Genomic DNA, 21094 nt, shown 5'->3' on the forward strand with positions numbered 1-21094 from the left:
CCACACCTACTGTGAAGCATGGGGGTGGAAACATCATGCTCTGGGGCTGTTTTTCTGCAAAGGGACCAGGACAACTGATCCGTGTAAATGGGAGAATGAATGGGGCCATGTATCGTGAGATTCTGAATGAAAACCTTCTTCCATCAGCAAGGGCACTGAAGATGAAACGTGGCTGGGTCTTTCAGCATGACAACGATCCCAAACACACCGCCCGGGCAACGAAGGAGTGGCTTCATAAGAAGCATTTCAAGGTCCTGGAGTGGCCTAGCCAGTCTCCAGATCTCAACCCCATAGAAAATCTTTGGAGGGAGTTGAAAATCCGTGTTGCCCAGCGACAGCCCCTAAACATCACTGCTCTAGAGGCGATCTGCATGGAGGAATGGGCCAAAATACCTACAACAGTGTGTGAAAATCTTGTGAAGAGTTACAGAAAACGTTTGATCTCTGTCATTGCCAACAAAGGGTATATCACAAAGTATTGAGATGAACTTTTGTTTTTGACCAAATACTTATTTTCCACCATGATTTGCAAATAAATTCTTTAAAAATCAAACAATATGATTATCTGGATTTTTTTTTCTCATTTTGTCTCTCATAGTTGAAGCGTACCTATGATGAAAATTACAGGCCTCTCTCATCTTTTTAAGTGGGAGAACTTGCACAATTGGTGGCTGACTAAATACTTTTTTGCCCCACTGTATCTTCATAATGAAATTTTTTTTTATCATTTCATATTCCAGGTATTCCTAAAAAACATATTTTTGATATCATGCCGTTCACATTTTTAACTTCCCTTTATGCTACACACAATGGATCCTCACATTTTCTATTGTTGTACGGGGTCATTTTCTTTTTCAAAGATGTAAAAAAAGTGAAAAATGAAGATGTTTCTAACATGAAATCATTCTTGTGTGGTCCTAAATATAATACTAAATATCATAGAAGTGATTATTACGAACCAAAATGGCAAAAAGTGGAATAAAAAGGCATTGATTCTAGTATGGGTCATTTTTTTTACCCACTTATGGAAGACCAGTCCCAACCCAGGTCAACCAGCAGTGTTGGTTTCCGAAGGCAAAATGAGTTAAGTCGTATTCAAGTCCTTTCACACAGATGATGAGCATCCCATTTTGCTTCCACGAATAACCACTCAAGAACGCCATCTAATTTTGGTGTTATTTCACAACGAGCTCACTTCGCCCCATTTCAGTCAAATCCATGTCATTTTCAATTAGACGTCTCTGCTTACCAGACACTCGAGGAGGCGGGCGGGCCGAGAGATTACGATGAGGATCTTCCTCACCAGCTGGATGATGACAGTCACCTCCTCGCTTTCCGAGCGCTCGTAAGCCTGGAAAACAGCATGGGGGCGGGGGGACGAGGGGGGGGGCGCAAGGAGAAAAATGTCAAGTTTATTTATACAGTGAGTCCGAACTAAAAATATGACATCCATCCATTCATTTTCCGTCGCTTATACGGGTCCGGGTCGCAGGGGGGTAAGCGGTCTTCCCGGTCCCCGGTCCCCGGCCACCTCTTCCAGCTCCACCGGGAGGACACCAAGGGCGTTCCCAAGGCCAGCTGCGTGTCCTGGGTCTGCCCCGGGGTCTTTTTTTTCCTGGCTGGGCATGCCCAGAACACCTCATCAGGGAGGCGTCCGGGGTTCCATGTCCCAAGAACCAGATTTGGCCGCCGAAGACCAGGTTGGGGATCCTGGTCCCAATGGGATCCTTTAACTCTAACTCTAACAAAACCAACAGTGCAGTTTGTCAGCTGGTCTTAAAATTTATTAAAAATATAATTATATGTAATTATTATTAATTATGTAATTTATTATATATTAATTATATTCATTCATTCATTTTCTACCGCTTTTATATAATTATAATTATTATATATATTATTATATATAATTATATATAATTATAAAAGAGTATATTAAATTTATTATAATTATTATATTTATATAATATATTTATATTATAATTATAAAAAATAATTATAATTATCCATTCATTTTCTACCGCTTTTTCCTCACAAGGGTCGACAAACTCCACACAGAGATGACCGAGGGTGGGGAAAGACAAAATAAGAAGCCAAAAAGTTACCACTTCCACACAAAATAGGAGGAGAAATCCATTTTCTACCGCTTATCCTCCCTCACGAGGGTCGCAGGGGTGCTGGAGTCTATCCCAGCTGTCTTCAAGCAAGAGGCGGGGTACAACCTAGACTGGTCGCCAGCCAATCACAGGGCACATATAGACAAACAACCATTCACACTCACATTCATACCTATGGACAATTTGGAGTCGCTAATTAACCTAGCATGTTTTTTTTTGGAATGTGGGAGGAAACCGGAATACCCGGAAAAAACCCACGCATGCACGGGGAAAACATGCAAACTCCACACAGACATGGCCGAGGGTGGAATTGAACTCCGGTCTCCTAGCTGTGAAGCCTGTGTGCCAACCACTTACCCACTGTGCAGCCCTGGTTCAGTATATTTTTCATCAAAATAGTAGTCATGCCAAAATGTTGTGTTGCTGCTGGATGTTCACAGTATCTGAGTGATACTGTTGTGGGGGTGCTGGAGCCTATCCCAGCTGTCTTTTGGGGGTGAGAGGCGGGGTACACCCTGGACTGGTGGCCAGCCAATCACAGGGCACATATAGACAAACAACCATTCACACTCACATTCATACCTATGGACAATTTGGAGTTAATGGTAATTATAAAAGAGTGTATTATATACTAGCACAATTCAAGAAGCAGATTATGATTCATTGATATGTTGGCAATATTTAGTCGGCTTATATTTTTTGCTATTTCAAGTTCAATCCCAATAAAGGGTCCATGTTGTGTTCCAAGCAGATGGATACTACATTAAGTATACAAATATGAAAGCAGAAGCATGAGTGAAGTGCGTCACATGTTACGTCATTTTGAACACAGCGGGAGTGTGACGGGTCAAGTCTGAGTCAGTCAGCAGATTGCCGGAGACGCAATCCCAATGAGCCGTATGGAATATGTTCGATTCCATCCTCGTCCATGTCTGTGTGGAGTTTGCATGTTCTCCCCGTGCATGCGTGGCTTTTCTCCGGGTACTCCGGTTTCCTCCCACATTCCAAAAAAATAACATGCTAGGTTAATTAGCCACTCCAAATTGTCCATAGGTATGAATGTGAGTGTGAATGGTTGTTTGTCTATATGTGCCCTGTGATTGGCTGGCTGGCCACCAGGGTGTACGCCGCCCTTTGCCTGAAGCTGGGATAGGCTCCAGCACCCCTGCGACCCTCGTGAGGATAAGCAGTAATAAATGGCTTTCTCCTCCTATTTTTTGTGGAAGTGGTAACTTTTTGTCTTCTTATTTTGTCTTTCCCCACCCTCGGCCATCTCTGTGTGGAGTTTGCATGTTCTCCCCGTGCATGCGTGGGTTTCCTCCCACATTCCAAAAACATGCTAGGTTAATTAGCCACTAATTAGCCACAATTTTTCCATAAGTATGAATGTGAGTGTGAATGGTTGTTTGTCTATATGTGCCCTGTGATTGGCTGGCTGGCGACCAGTCCAGGGTGTACCCCGCCTCTTGCTTGAAGACAGCTGGGATAGGCTCCAGCACCCCTTGTGAGGATAAGCGGTAGAAAATGGCTTTCTCCTCCTATTTTGTGTGGAAGTGGTAACTTTTTGTCTTCTTATGTTGTCTTTCTCCACCCTCGGCCATCTCTGTGTGGAGTTTGCATGTTCTCCCCGTGCATGCGTGGGTTTCTTCCCACATTCCAAAAACATGCTAGGTTAATTAGCCACTAATTAGCCACAATTTTTCCATAGGTATGAATGTGAGTGTGAATGGTTGTTTGTCTATATGTGCCCTGTGATTGGCTGGCGACCAGTCCAGGGTGTACCCCGCCTCTTGCTTGAAGACAGCTGGGATAGACTCCAGCACCCCTTGTGAGGATAAGCGGTAGAAAATGGCTTTCTCCTCCTATTTTGTGTGGAAGTGGTAACTTTTTGGCTTCTTATTTTGTCTTTCCCCACCCTCGGAGTTTGCATGTTCTCCCCGTGCATGCGTGGGTTTTCTCCGGGTACTCCGGTTTCCTCCCACATTCCAAAAAAAAACATGCTAGGTTAATTAGCCACTCCAAATTTTTCCATAGGTATGAATGTGAGTGTGAATGGTTGTTTGTCTATATGTGCCCTGTGATTGGCTGGCCACCAGTCCAGGGTGTACCCCGCCTCTTGCTTGAAGACAGCTGGGATAGGCTCCAGCACCCCTCGTGAGGATAATCGGTAGAAAATGAATAATATTTCAATACTTTTTATCATAATTGATGGATTTCCTAAAATTCCAATGGAAGTTTGGTGCATCAAGTTAATACAACAGTGAAATATATGTGTGAAATAGTGTTTTTCCACAGCATGGGAAGGGATTTATGAGTTCAGCTGGACAAACAGAGGAACTACGCCTTTTATCAGCGTGTGTGCCTTGGGGCAAACGGGCGATTATCGAGCGGTAAGCCCGACTGCATCGGGTAATGTCGTTACAGTCAAGTGGCCAGCCGACACGGAAGCACTCACGGGTTACACGTCAATTATCATAACGATAATCCACCCAGACGCTGCGTCCTAACCTCGTGAAGCAGCTTCTCCAACTTCTCCTGCAGCTCGGCGAAGTAGCGGGACGTAACCAGGCCTTTCTGGGACTTCTCCAAACAGTCACGGACCAGCTCCACCAACTGGTGCTGGATGAAGCCCAGCACCCCGTCGGCCAGCGGGAGGGAGCTGTCTGGAGAACAGTGGGTGACAATTTCCAACAAGCGCTCCTCCATCTGGGCTGTGGCCTGCAGGCAAGAATGGCAACGTGAGCACATTTGAATAAAAAAATGGAGCGGTAATTAATTTGAAAAAAAAATCAGTTTTTGTGTTACTACCCCAACCTTCCATAAGTGGGTCAAAAATGACCCGGTCAGGTTCTTGAAATATCTTCATAATGAATTTTTTTTTTCATCATTTCATATTCCAGGTATTCCTCAAAAAACATGTTTTTGATATCATGCCATTCACATTTTTAATTTACATTTTATAAATTTTAAGAAATTTTAGTTTTTGTGTTACTACCCCAACCTTCCATAAGTGGGTCAAAAATGACCCGGTCAGGTTCTTGAAATATCTTCATAATGAAATGTTTTTTAATCATTTCATATTCCAGGTATTCCTCAAAAAACATGTTTTGATGTCATACCATTCACATTTTTAACTTACCTTTTATAAATTTTAAGAAATTTTAGTTTTTGTGTTACTACCCCAACCTTCCATAAGTGGGTCAAAAATGACCCGGTCAGGTTGTTTTCTTGAAATATCTTCATAATTAAATTTTTTTTAATCATTTCATATTCCAGGTATTCCTCAAAAAACATGTTTTTGATATCATGCCATTCACATTTTTAAGTTACCTTTTATAAATTTTAAGAAATTTTAGTTTTTGTGTTACTACCCCAACCTTCCATAAGTGGGTCAAAAATGACCCGGTCAGGTTGTTTTCTTGAAATATCTTCATAATGAAAAAATTGTTATCATTTCATATTCCAGGTATTCTTTAAAAAACATTTTTGATATCATGCCATTCACATTTTTAACTTATCTTTTATACATTTTAAGAAATTTTAGTTTTTGTGTTACTACCCCAACCTTCCATAAGTGGGTCAAAAATGACCCGGTCAGGTTGTTTTCTTGAAATATCTTCGTAATGAAATTTTTTCATCATTTCATATTCCAGGTATTCCTCAAAAACATTTTTGATATCATGCCATTCACATTTTTAACTTACCTTTTATACATTTTAAGAAATTTTAGTTTTTGTGTTACTACCCCAACCTTCCATAAGTGGGTCAAAAATGACCCGGTCAGGTTGTTTTCTTGAAATAACCTCATAATGAAAAAATTGTTATCATTTCATATTCCAGGTATGCAAAGCCATTCTTTAAGCTCACCTTTGGAAACCGCTCTCTGTAAACATGGTTCATCATGACTATCTCATTGTCAAAGGAGACGCTTGATCGACCGGGGCTGCAAGACAAAAACAAAACAAAACAAATACTATTACTAGTACTCGTTCACAACATTTACTACAGTATAGAACGTAAACTTGCTTTGAACTGTAACACTCTGTTAGCACGGGGTGTGAGATGATGTCACCAAGAACAAAGTCAACTGACGACAAAAGATGTTTTGGTTAACTCCTAAAAAACCTGAAGAGCACAATACCGACAAAACCTACTCAACTATCCAAGCGGTTTTAGTAGTACGTCGACGCCAAAGCCAAGGGGCCAAAAACCCTGTCGGGGTTGACTAAGTCAACCTGACTAAGTCAGCGACTTAAGGAGACAGGACGCACGGTCACGGATACCTTTATGTATAAAACGCTTTGTTAGTCATCAAACGCCACCAAAGCTGAATTTTAATCTCTTTAACAGTCAGCAAAACCAAAACCAAGACCAAGACCAAGACCGGGGTTCATAAAGACCGTTTGTAAAAGTAGAAATTCCTGCCATTAGCTAGCGGTGTGTGCTTTGACAAGAACGGGACACAAAATAGTTAATGTGACGCTACACCAGGGGTGGGCAAACTACGGCCCGGGGGCCACATCCGGCCCGCCAAGTGCTTGAATACGGCCCGCCCAATCTTTCCAAAGTATTTCATTTAAACTCAACATACAACCTGACATCAAGGCTTGAGCCTTAATAATATAATTAATATAATATTATTAATTATTGACATTATTAATTATTGACATTATTAATTATTAATAATAATATTAAATAAAATAATAATAATTATTAATAATAGTAATTATTATTAATAATAATACTAAATAAAAATTATTGAATAATAATTATTATTATTGTTATTATAATACATTTAATTTATAACACACTTTACATCAAATAAATCATCTCATCTCGATGATTAATCAATTATCCAATTAATCAACAGATATTTTGGTATTCGATTAATCGCTTTTTAAAAAAGTATTTCATTTAAACTCAACATACAACCTGACATCAAGGCTTGAGCCTTAATCATATAATTAATATAATATTATTAATTATTGACATTATTAATAATTAATAATAATATTAAATAAAATAATAATTATTATTATTAATAGTAATTATTATTAATAATAATACTAAATAAAAAATATTTAATAATAATAATAATTATTATTATTATTGTTATTATAATACATTTAATTTATAACACACTTTACATCAAATAAATCATCTCAAAGTGCACATATAGCAGATTGCATGACACTTTTACATGTAAAACGTGTGTAAAATATACGTGTAAAAATTGACCGTTACGTGTAAAATATTATATAGTCTGCCCCCCCCCCTCCCCCCGTCAATGTTGTTAAATCAATGCGGCCCACAAGTCAAAAAGTTTGCCCACCCCTGCGCTCGACGCAACAAAACGGGAATATCGGTCCTTCCAAGAGTTCCTTACCGGGTTTGCCACAATTAATCGATGATTAATCAATTATCAACAGATATTAATCAACAGATATTTTGGTATTCGATTAATCGCTTTTTTTTAAAGTATTTCATTTAAACTCAACATACAACCTGACATCAAGGCTTGAGCCTTAATAATATAATTAATATAATATTATTAATTATTGACATTATTAATTATTGACATTATTAATTATTGACATTATTAATTATTGACATTATTAATTATTAATAATAATATTAAATAAAATAATAATTATTATTAATAATAGTAATATTATTAATAATAGTAATTATTATTAATAATAATACTAAATAAAACATATTGAATAATAATAATTAATAATATATATATATATAGACTGTAATAATGAATAATAATTATTATTATTATTATTGTTATTATTTTATTTTTATTTATTATTATTTTTTAATTATTGTTATTATAACAGGAATATCGGTCCTTCCAAGAGTTCCTTACCGGGTTTGCCACAATTAATCGATGATTAATCAATTATCCAATTAATCAACAGATATTTTGGTATTGATTAATCGCTTTTTTAGAAATTGTAAGTATCCATTTATTTCATATTATCGTTTTTTGGGGAAAACATCTACTCAGTAAACTCAGCCAGCCTTTGGATAACCGGAATCATGGCTAGCAATAGTACGAATTCCTTGGTACTATTGCTAGCCATGAGTACGAAGTCCTTGGTACTATTGCTAGCCATGATTCCGGTTCCTCCATTTTCGACTTCCAGGTGAAGTACATAAGCAAACAAAGCACATAAGATGAAAGCAGTGTGCCACCCAGCATTATTCGGTCAAAATGGGGACGGTCACCACAACTTCAACCTACGATGTCGAGGTTTTTGACAGGTCTGGACTGATATTCTTTTGGGTTCGGATATCAGGATCGGATCGGAAATGTGCATCCGTGCATGGTGTAAAAATGGGTTTCAAATAGAGGATAGGGGAATCATAGAATAAGAACCAGATTGTTTATTCCTGACAACAATACCTAATACAGACGTCCGGGCTTATCTGCAGTCCCTGTATGCCTACAAGTAAGCGGGTCTTATTACAGCGCAGCTGCAAAACAGCATCCTCCCCTGGGTCAGCCTCTTACACAATTCTTGAGCGTATAAAAGGCCGGACAGGGAAAGGAAGGGTGCTATTTTTGTTTAAGACCCGCTTACTTGTAGGCATACAGGGACTGCAAATAAGCCCGGAGTCAGACAGAAATGGTAATGGTTGAGTTTATTTCAAACATGCATACAAGACCTAAATATATATAAATATATATAGTATCTCGCCATGCACGGATGCACATTTCAGATCCGATCCTGATGGTCCGGACTTATCTGCAGTCCCTGTATGCCTACAGGGTTTTATATACTTTTTTAGGGTTTTATATGCTTTTATACACTCAAGATTGTATAAGAGGCTGGGCAGGGAAAAAGGAAGGGTGCTTTTTTTTTTTTGCAGCTGCGCTGTAATAAGACCCGCTTACTTGTAGGCATACAGGGACTGTAGATAAGCCCGGAGTCAGACAGAAATGGTAATGGTTGAGTTTATTTCAAACATGCATACAAGACCTATATATATATACATATACTATCTCGCCATGTACGGATGCACATTTCAGATCCAATCCTGATGGTCCGGACTTATCTGCAGTCCCTGTATGCCTACAGGATTTTATATACTTTTTTTCGGGTTTTATATGCTTTTATACACTCAAGATTGTATAAGACGCTGGGCAGGGAAAAAGGAAGGGTGCTTTTTTTTTTTTGCAGCTGCGCTGTAATAAGACCCGCTTACTTGTAGGCATACAGGGACTACAGATAAGCCCGGAGTCAGACAGAAATGGTAATGGTTGAGTTTATTTCAAACATGCATACAAGACCTATATATATATAGACTGTAATAAGACCCGCTTACTTGTAGGCATACAGGGACATCCATCAAACCACGCATTCTAAACCTGTCAATATTTAGACGGACACATGTTTTCAGGTCAGTGTTGAGTGATGATTCAACTGCCAAAAGCCGTATTTGATTTCCGTGTGAAAAACGTCGCCGCGCAAAGCTGTTAAAAGCTGTTAAAAGCTGTTATCAGAGTGAATTTCACAGTTAGGTTTTGATGCGTCTGTTGCACACGTGTTTATATCTAAAGCAGGGGTTTCTTCAGGCCAAACAGTGACTCACCGGCAGCGCTCGGTATTTCATCGACTACCACATCATCGTGGATTTAGGCATAGGACGCTGGAGGAATTTTTCAGGAAAAAAAAAAAAAAAAACTAGCTCGGCAAAGCTAATGTAAACATGCGCTCCCGAGCCTTTTTGTTGTCAAAGCCGGCCCTAGACAGTACGACGGCCGCCCAGCACGCATTGCTGCAGCTCACCGTTGCACCCAACTAACACCCCCCCGCGAAACACCCCCGCCGTCGACTACAGTTCAGCAGCTACATCCCTGCAGCACTCTGTAAGCTAGCACGCCGCCCACGCATGGCACACCATGGTGCCAGAACACAGAGCGCTCGGGCATCATACAAACAGCGCAAAAGAGGAGCCAACACACAAAAGTTGTCAAAAAAATCAAACGGCTAAGCCGTCGAATCGCCACCTGCCCGCCGGCCATCTTGCATGTATAATCAACGAGGAGGAACCCGATGAAGGATTACGAATCCATCTTGGTCATGAAACAACATCTCACCTAAACACATGCTTTTCCTTCCCGTCTGCCATGCAGGCCTTAACATGCACAATCTTTGCCTCGGGATTTATTGCATTTGACTAGACCTGTCATCATAACAAATTGTCCTACAAGGTATTGTCCACAATAGGGATCGACCGATATGGTTTTTTTGGGGGCCGATGCCGATACCGTTTTTTTTTTCATCACCCTTAGCCGATGGCCGATTTTGCTTGGGCCGATACTGCTTTTGATCCCTCAATTTACATGAAAAAATGACAATGATAACAAATATTACAGGCAAGCTAACTCTATTACTTTTGAAAACGCGCCCTAGATGTGATTCAACAGTGGGGGCGGGGTACCACGACTACGTGTGTTGCGGGGTCATATTACCTTGTACTTCGATTTTAAAATAAAAAAATAAAAATGAATAAATTCAAAATTTTTTACATTTTTTTAATTTAAATAAAATAATAATAATAATAATTTTTTATTTTAAAATTTTATTTTTTAAAAAAAAAAATAAAATTTAAAATAAAAAATGAAAAATTCTATTAAAAAAATATTTTAATTTAAATAAAAAAAACTCATTTTAATTTTTTTAATTTTAAAATGTTTCATTAAAAAAAAATTAAAATGTAAAATAAAAAATGAAAAATTCAAAAAATAAATTAAATTTAAATTTAAAAAAATAATAATAATTTTTACTTTTTTTAATTTTACAATTTTATTTTTTTATTTAAATTTTAAATTAAAAAATAAAAAATTAAACAAAAATTAAAAAAAATACTTTTTTTTTAAATGTAAATTTAAAAAAAAATTGTTTTTTTTTATTTTTTAATTTTTAAATCGAAGTACGAGGTAATATGACCCCGCAACACACATAGTCGCGGTACCCCGCCCCCACTGTTGAATCACATCGAGGGTGCGTTTTCACAAGTAATAGAGTTAGCTTGCCTGTAATATTTGTTATCATTGTCATTTTAAAATTTTTAAATTTTTAAAATAAAAAAAAAAACCTTCAACTAGATTAGGAAAGTAGGAAGTGAATTTTTAAAAAAAAATTTAAATGTAAATTGTTTTTATTTAAATTAAAAAAAAATCTAAACAATTATTTTTTTTTTAATTAAAAAAAATATATATTTTTTAATTTTTTAATTTTTTAAATCGAAGTACGAGGTAATATGACCCCGCAACACACGTAGTCGCGGTACCCTGCCCCCACTGTTGAATCACATCGAGGGCACGTTTTCACAAGTTAGCTTGCGAGTTAGCGAGTTAGCTTGCCTGTAATATTTATCATTGTCATTTTAAAAATTTTTAATTTTTAAAATATTTAAAAAAATTCAACTAGATTAGGAAAGCAGGAAGTGAACAAATGTAACAGTTACTGATTGTAAAAGTACCAGATGGAGGGGTAGGATTTAATAAGCTTTGCTTCTTCCTACTCCTTTTGGACATGTGGAACTGGGAACTGATTATGTGATGCATTCAATTGTAATCTGATGCATGTTCAAATGAAATAAAACCATTACCATTAACAGAGTTTGTTTGAGTATCAACATTCTGATCCTTCAGCCTTCACCTGGGACTTGATTATTATTATTATTATTATTATTATTTTTACAGGTGATGTCTGATTGAGACAGACACAATGAAAATAGCTACTATTGGTTATTTCCCAGTAGATTTGTAAAAAAAAATAAATAAATAAAACCCAGCTTTCCGGTCAGTGATGTAAAATGTGCTACCTGAGGCTCCGAGAGCGAGGTCGTATGACGGTGGCGGGCCGCCCATCCTCGTCGGTTATACTGTCAGTGCTGCGGAAGTGTTTGAAAAGGAAGTGCAGCTCGTCTTGCGTCGGCTGGTAGGGAAGCTGATGAAGGCGCTCTTGGGAGGAGGAGGAAGACTGCAGACGAACGAGAGAGACATTAGTTAAGAATTTCGTTTTGTGGCATTTACTAAGTCACTGCAATCAGGAGGGACGCCCGTCATCAGCAGCCCTCAAAAATACCCACTTTTCCAAATAACCATTTGGATAAATAAAGCAAAAGCGCTTATGAGGCGTTCAAGTGCACTGTGTATTTCTGTGCCACCGAAGCAAGTGCAAGAAACACTATTGAATTTGTGTGTTGCGGCTCTTCTGTTCGCCACCAAAGTCTTCAATAAAGGAAAAAGTACTGTTAAATATTCATTTATATATAATATTATTACATGTATTTACTACTACTATTATACTTATTGTTGAAGAGTCTTGAACCAGTCATGATGTGCTATATATATCACTATATTGACACTTACTATGGTACCCATTATGGCATTGGATGCTCATATCACCGAGTACTTTGGTACGGGACAGAAAAAAAAAATAAATAAATGAATAAAAATTAAAAAAACTAAATAAAAATTAATAAAAATTAATAAAAATTAATGAAATAAATGTATAAATAAAATAAATTTGCTAAATACAAGGATGAAGAGTCTTGAACCAGTCATGATGTGCTATATATATCACTATATTGACACTTACTATGGTACCCATTATGGCATTGGATACTCATATCACCGAGTACTTTGGTACGTGACAAAAAATAAAAAAAAAAATTAAATTTTTTTAAAAAAATTTAAAAAACTAAATAAAAATTAATAAAAATTAATGAAATAAATTTATAAATAAAATAAATTTGCTAAATACAAGGATGAAGAGTCTTGAACCAGTCATGATGTGCTATATATATCACTATATTGACACTTACTATGGTACCCATTATGGCATTGGATGCTCATATCACCGAGTACTTTGGTACGGGACAAAAAATTAAAAAAAAAATTAAAAAAAAATAAAAAATTAAATAAAATAAATAAAAATTAATAAAAATTAATGAAATACATTAATAAATAAAATAAATTTGCTAAATACAAGGATGAAGAGTCTTGAACCAGTCATGATGTGCTATATATATCACTATATTGACACTTACTATGGTACCCATTATGGCATTGGATGCTCATATCACCGAGTACTTTGGTACGGGACAAAAAATTTTTAAAAAATTTTAAAAAATTTAAAAAAATGAAAAAAATTAATAAAAATTAATAAAAATTAATGAAATAAATTTATAAATAAAATACATTTGCTAAATACAAGGATGAAGAGTCTTGAACCAGTCATGATGTGCTATATATATCACTATATTGACACATACTATGGTACCCATTATGGCATTGGATGCTCATATCACCGAGTACTTCGGTACAAAGTACATTATTTAAAAATTATTAAAATTATTTTAAAAATTATTATTAAAAATTATTTAAAAAAAAAACAAACCTAAAACTGTATTATGGAAAGCAGGACAAAAATAAATAAATAAAATTAAATTAAAAAAAAATATTATATATACATTAAATATATATATTAAAAATAAAATAAAATTAAAAAATATATATTAGAAAGCAGGAAGTGAACAAATGTAACAGTTACTGAATGTTAAAGTACCAGATGGAGGGGTAGGATTTATTAAGCTTTGCTTCTTCCTAGGCGGCACGGCGCTCTAGTGGTTCGACCTCACAGCTAGGAGCTGTGGAGACCAGGGTTCAATTCCACCCTCTGCCATCTCTGCATGTTCTCCCCCATGCATGTGTGGGTTTTCTCCGGGTAGAGGCGGGGGACACCCTGGACTGGTGGCCAAGCCAGCCAATCACAGGGCACATATAGACAAACAACCATTCACACTCACATTCATACCTATGGACAATTTGGAGTCGCTAATTAACCTAGCATGTTTTTGGAATGTGGGAGGAGTCCCTGGAGAAACATGTTTACACGCCACACAGAGGGTGGAATCGAACTCGGGTCTAGCTGTGTGGCGTGCACGCTAACCACTTCACCACCGTGCAGCCCAATTTCCCCTCATTCTCAAATGCAAATAACAGATATGATTCAGTGATACTTTTGCATCAGCGTCTGAGAAGGAGTGTTGTGTGTACTTGTGCTACTGCAAACCACAAGTAATGTGTTCAGACAAGTTAGACCGACATCAAGTTAAAACAATACTGCCGGGAAAAAGCCGTGCAAACGCCCAGGCAGCAGGTAATCCACCCGCGTCGAGCAGTATGCTGTATGGTATCATGTACCCAGAAAAAATTATTACGTTTGATTCATGTTCATGTTAAAGGTTAAATAACTGTTAATAGTTATCCTCCCTATCCGTGTGGAAGTGGTAAGTTTTTGGCTTTTTTAAGTTGAAAGGAAATAACTTGAAGGCTACCGTTTAGGTCGCTAGCTCTCTAGTTTGCGAGTTAGCATGTGTCTCGAGACCCTGCAGTTGCGCAATATGTTGTAAATTAAAAAAAGTATAAATGTGACTATAGTCGTGTTTTGTCATGTCTATAAAAAAAAGATTAAAATAAGATAAAGAATTATCTCTCAGAAAATACTTAGCAAAATATGTAAAAATCAGGGGTCTCAAACACGCGGCCCGCGGGCCAAATGTGGCCCGCAGGACACTACTTTGAGGCCCACGCCTTGATATGAAAGTTTAATGTTAGTGTGGCCCCGCGCAAGTTTGATATGGATGCTGTATGGTATCATGTACCCAGAAAAAATTATTACGTTTGATTCATGTTCATGTTAAAGGTTAAATAACTGTTAATAGTTATCCTCCCTATCCGTGTGGAAGTGGTAAGTTTTTGGCTATTTAAGTTGAAAGGAAATAACTTGAAGGCTACCGTTTAGGTCGCTAGCTCTCTAGTTTGCGAGTTAGCATGTGTCTCAAGACCCTGCAGTTGCGCAATATGTTGTAAATAAAAAGAGTATAAATGTGACTATAGTCGTGTTTTGTCATGTCTACAGAGCTCTAATAATGCTTTGTTCATTTTAATCTGAAAATAATAATTTGTCTACCCACCAACTATATGTGGTTTCTTAAGTTTTTATTATTTGGTGTTTTATTATTATTATTATATTTATTACTGATTGATTTTCTTTATTCTTGATTTGTTTTTTTTTTTTTGTGTAGAAAAATAAAAAGTAAGATATTTGAGAACAGTGGAATGTTTTATTAGAGCTTTTTTTGGAGAAATTTTAAATTTTTTTTGTTTTTAATAAATGCGGTTTTTTTGGGGGGGGGGGGGGACCTGATGCGGTCCAGTCTCACCCAGACCATAGCTCCAGTGGCCCCCAAGTAAATTGAGTTTGAGACCCCTGATCTAAACCATTCTATACTTTATTCATAAGTCCAGTTTTATTAAAAAAATAAAATATATACGTATCTATATAAAACATGTGCCGAGTTTAATTATAAAATATTAGCAAGATTGAACTTATATATTTTCCTGTTCCCGGGTGTGTTCTTTTAGCGAATGCTGAGATATGACGTAACACGCAGCTCTAGACGTTCTTCGATTTTTAAACTAAATTTCAAAACTGGAAAATACGAAAAACGAAAAAAAAAAAACGAAAATATGAAAAACGAAAAACTGTCAATACAGAGTTATTCCAACAAGTGAAAAAAAAAAAACTCCAGGAAGTCGGTATCACATAATGTTGATTTTTACGTTTTACTGGGCATGCCCCATTGACTATTCCGGTTGATTATAGCGGTACGGGCTACTTACTGAAACAGTGGAGCTGGGCGGGTTGGTTCCATAGCCCGACGAGGGCAGGGACGCCAGGGACCATCGTCGGCCCTCGGCTCTGGTTGGAAGACATTGAGCGTTAGTTAGCATTTTATTAGCGCAACATTTGCATAACAAAATAACAAAAACAACACTCGGTGACGGTGTGTACTGCTGTGTACTCTTGCAACAACATCTTCAATTATACAGTATCTGTATATACAGTATTTTGATATACAAGCCAAACGATGAAAGAAAATGCAGCTTACAGTTCGTAATGATTAGCAAAATAAGGTAACCCGACACGTTAGCATTTTTTTTCAAACAACAATAACAACGCAGAATTGGTGCTAAAGCTATTGGATCTTATTCAATCGTACATTCAAGTGTACATAAAGTTGTGGTCAGTGAATCTGCAGTACTAAAAGTTTGGGATCACTTGCAAATGTCTTATATTGGGGTCTAACAAGGACAGAAAAACGCTGCACAACTGAAGAAACAAAGTAACAAACAAGGATTATTCCATATGATCGGTGTCAATTTCACTCATGGATGATTGGTATCAAAATCGGCAACATAGATGTTCCGTGCTCCAACTAAAAAAAAAATTTCTCAATAGCACAAACTGGGTCTAACAAGGACAGAAAAACGCTACAGAACTGTGCAAGAAGAAACAAAGTAAAAAAAAATATTCCATATGATCGGTGTCGGAATCGGTCAATTTCACTCATGGATGATTGGTATCAAAATCGGCAACATAAATCCCTCGTATTTACAAAGTCATAAACAGATTTTCCGTGCTCCAACTACAAAAATATTCCATTTATTGACTTGGAATCCTATATCGTGGAAATTAATTTATCGCTAGCAGGTCTGTAACCAATTAATTAAACCAGGGGTGACTAATCATGAAAGACAAAAAAAATAATTCGCAATAGCACAAACTGGGTCTAACAAGGACAGAAAAACGCTACAGAACTGTGCAAGAAGAAACAAAAAACAAGAATTATTCCATATGATCGGTGTCGGAATCGGTCAATTTCACTCATGGATGATTGGTATCAAAATCGGCAACATAAATCCCTAATCATGAAGGACAAAAAAATACTTTGCAATAGCACAAACTGGGTCTAACAAGGACAGAAAAATGCTGCAGACATGAAGGCCATAGTCCTTCATAGCAGGACCGCCAATAAAAAAGCCATATCTCAGACCGGAATAAAACATTTCCAAGTGATCCCAAACTTTTGAGCGTTCGTGTACATGAGGTAAAAGCCACAGGAAGTAGCTACCTGTCCGCACGAGCCAAGTGACTGGGACGGCGGCACGAAAGCGAAGAAACGAGAAGAGAAGAGAGGAGAAAGAAAAGAGTTTAGTGTAAATGATCCCGTGACCTCCGGCTGGAGGAATTGGGCTGAGGAATTCATCCTGACAATGTCGCCTTCCTTGCCGCCGTGCATTAGCGCCGACGCGGCCGTTCAAATCTTTTACGTAACCGAAAACAGGAGTGACTCGACTGCACAAAAGGCATAATAAGGCAGACCCAACCAGCAAGTTTGACGAGGAATGTTGAAACCAGTACAGGTTTCAAATGTTATTTGATGATGATGATGATGATGATGATTTACGAGAGCGACATTCCTCAAAGATTGTTTTTCATTTACAAGCGAGGCCAAAAGTTTAAAGCTGGTGGAAGTCATTTGGTGCTTCGAGTCGCTGCGATTGGAATGGACGCAGAAGTTCATCAGCAAAGGTGGTGGACAACCAATTAGCTAAAAATGTCATCCAATACTTCTCTACAAGAAAGGAGAAATATGAGCTCAGGGAAGAAGTACATTTGAAACACTGTTAATTAAAATTAAAATTAAAATTAAAATTAAAATTAAAATTAAAATTAAAATTAAAATTAAAATTAAAATTAAAATTAAAATTAAAATTAAAATTAAAATTAAATCTACTCTCAATCTCAAACTCAATCCATTCCTTAGTTTGATTCCACATACTGAAATGCTATGGCTAGCATAACGTAGTCCTAGCATAGAAGTGTTTCAAATGTACTTCTTCCCTGAGATCACATTTTAATTTAATTTAATTTAAACTACATTAAATTTAAACTTAATTAAATTTAAACTATATTAAATTTAAACTATATTAAATTTAAACTATATTAAATTTAAACTATATTAAATTTAAACTTAATTTAATTTAAACTATATTAAATTTAGACTTAATTTAATTTAAACTATATTAAATTTAAACTTAATTTAATTTAAACTATATTAAATTTAAACTATATTAAATTTAAACTATATTAAATTTAAACTTAATTTAATTTAAACTATATTAAATTTAAACTTAATTTAATTTAAACTATATTAAATTTTGACTTAATTTAATTTAAACTATATTAAATTTAAACTTAATTTAATTTAAACTATATTAAATTTAAACTTAATTTAATTTAAACTATATTAAATTTAGACTTAATTTAATTTAAACTTAATTTAAACTATATTAAATTTAAACTTAATTTAATTTAAATTATATTAAATTAAATTAAATCAAATCTAATTAAATTTAATCTCAAACTCAATCCATTCCATAGTTTGATTCCACATACTGAAATGCTATGGCTAGCATAACGTAGTCCTAGCATAGAAGTGTTTCAAATGTACTTCTTCCCTGAGATCATATTTTAATTTAATTTAATTTAAACTACATTAAATTTAAACTTAATTTAATTTAAACTATGTTAAATTTAAACTTAATTTAATTTAAACTATGTTAAATTTAAACTATATTAAATTTAAACTATATTAAATTTAAACTATATTAAATTTAAACTATATTAAATTTAAACTATATTAAATTTAGACTTAATTCAATTTAAACTTAATTTAATTTAATTTAAACTATATTAAATTTAAACTTAATTTAATTTAAACTATATTAAATTTAAACTTAATTTAATTTAAATTATATTAAATTAAATCAAATCTAATTAAATTTAATCTCAAACTCAATCCATTCCATAGTTTGATTCCACATACTGAAATGCTATGGCTAGCATAACGTAGTCCTAGCATAGAAGTGTTTCCAATGTACTTCTTCCCTGAGATCATATTTTAATTTAATTTAATTTAAACATTATTAAATTAAATTAAATTAGAAAAACTTAAACTATATTAGGAAAGCAGGAAGTGAACAAATGTAACAGTTACTGATTGTAAAAGTGCCAGATGGAGGGGTAGGATTTAATAAGCTTTGCTTCTTCCTACTCCTTTTGGACATGTGGAACTGGGAACTGATTATGTGATGCATTCAATTGTAATCTGATGCATGTTCAAATGAAATAAAACCATTACCATTACCATTACCATAGTGGGGTCCGTAAGCGCGTCACTATATTACAGGACTCAGCTGTAGGAAAAACTGCTGTCATGGTCTAGGTTCAGGGGAACAAGTACAGGAGTTGTACACATGGCATATATACGTATCATCATTATCGTTTATCGTCATCATCATCAGGGCGCCATCGTTTTAAGTCATCTAGCAATGATCCTCACCCCCCCCCCCCCCAAGTTTCCAACAACTGTTGCTAGGTGTCTTCAAGGGTGCCATCATTTCAAGTCTCACTTGTAGGCTACACATGCTTGTAAGAGAAGCGCGTTGCCATGGGAACTGGCTTGACTACTGTATGAGTGGGCTTCAGGGTACCCTCTAACCAACGACAGCGAGACTCATCCTCGCCTGGAAGAGGATCCGGGTGGAAAAGGGGGGTGGGGGGGTCTGCAACCTCCAGGCTGACGCCAAATCCCACATGGAGACCCTGAACGTGTCATCGCACTTATTAGGTTTTTCAATTATCGACTCTTAACGAGGTGCGTTGGTTCACTTGGGTTCAAAGTGTCAAATCAAAGATATCCAGTAAAATTTAAATTTGACAATTTTTGTAAGGAAAATTTGTTAAAAATAATGCAAAATATTCCCAAATTTCATTTTGGAATAAAAATACATTTGCTGCTGTTCACTATTACAGCTAACATTGTCAAAACAATCTCATTCGACCTTGTTTACACATTTTGCCGGGCTCTCAATGCCTCTCTGGCGCCGTTAGTTAGCTTGTTTGTGTCCCACGTGGGAGCTACAAGTGTCAATTAATCTTGCTCTGTTGTTGTCCTTTCTTTTTTGTCAAAGTGTATTTTGTAGTAAATATATGGTAATGGTTTAATTTCATTTGAACATGCATCAGATTACAATTGAATGCATCACATAATAAATTCACAGTTCCACATGTCCAAAATAAGTAGGAAGAGGCTCACGTCCTGCCTTTCTGATATATATATTTTTATTCATTTTTTTTATTCTTTTGTTTAAATATTTTCATTCTTATTTTTTTAAAATATTTTCATTCATATCTTTTAAATATTTTCATTTTTATTTTATTTTTAAAAATATTTTCATTCTTATTTTTAAAAATATTTCCATTCTTATTTTTTAATAGTTTTAATTCTTTTTATATTTAAATTTATTTTTAAATTTTTTAACTTTGACTTAAAATTGTAATTAAAATTTTAATTTTTACACATTAACATTTTTACACATTAACATTTTTACACATTAACATTTTTAAAAAATTACAATTTTTAAAAATTTAAATTAAAAAAGTTTCAAATTAAAATTTAAAAAAAAAAATTTGTACTCATTAAAATAAAAAAAATTAATTTAAATTTTTACACATTAAAATTTTTATTTTTATAGTCCTGACTAAATATACTCAGGTAACTCTGAGCGACATTGCCATTAAATGAACAGGTTTGCAATAATCTCAGTTCATGATAATAAGTCAGAAAATTTGTGTCATAAATTAAAATTAAAATTAAAATTAAAATTAAAATTAAAATTAAAATTAAAATTAAAATTACAATTACAATTACAATTACAATTACAATTAAAATTAAAATTAAAATTAAAATTAAAATTAAAATAAAAATTAAATAAATCGGATATTTCTGACATTTTTGTGAAATACTGAAGTGTTGTCATACCTTCGGGCAAATGGAAAGTTGAGGCAGGCACTAGTCGATGCATTCCGAGGACTGTCCAGGGGGCTGCTTGCAGCTGATAGAGGAAAAATTAAATTAGTCATATTCACGCCTTAAACCAGGGGTCTCAAACTCAATTTACTTGGGGGCCACTGGAGCTTGGGTCTGGGTGAGACTGGGCCACATCAGGTTTTCAAAAAAAAAAACGTATTTATTAA

At 35.3% G+C, this 21094-nt stretch overlaps 1 protein-coding gene across 1 annotated transcript in view; it reads right to left on the reverse strand.

The window, feature by feature from the left end:
• The window catches only part of LOC131129447 (microtubule-associated serine/threonine-protein kinase 3-like), a 65968-nt gene that overhangs the window by 18851 nt on the left and 26023 nt on the right, over positions 1-21094 (reverse strand). Inside the window, exons 4-10 of the mRNA XM_058073031.1 lie at positions 20880-20952; positions 17124-17144; positions 15832-15910; positions 11964-12121; positions 5985-6060; positions 4626-4835; positions 1250-1351 (exon numbers count right to left, since the gene is read on the reverse strand). Of these exons, the coding sequence (XP_057929014.1) occupies positions 1250-1351; positions 4626-4835; positions 5985-6060; positions 11964-12121; positions 15832-15910; positions 17124-17144; positions 20880-20952 (719 nt within the window). The remainder of the gene's footprint in view (positions 1-1249; positions 1352-4625; positions 4836-5984; positions 6061-11963; positions 12122-15831; positions 15911-17123; positions 17145-20879; positions 20953-21094) is intronic.

Source organism: Doryrhamphus excisus, chromosome 5 (assembly GCF_030265055.1).
Source record: "Doryrhamphus excisus isolate RoL2022-K1 chromosome 5, RoL_Dexc_1.0, whole genome shotgun sequence".
NCBI lineage: Eukaryota > Metazoa > Chordata > Actinopteri > Syngnathiformes > Syngnathidae > Doryrhamphus > Doryrhamphus excisus.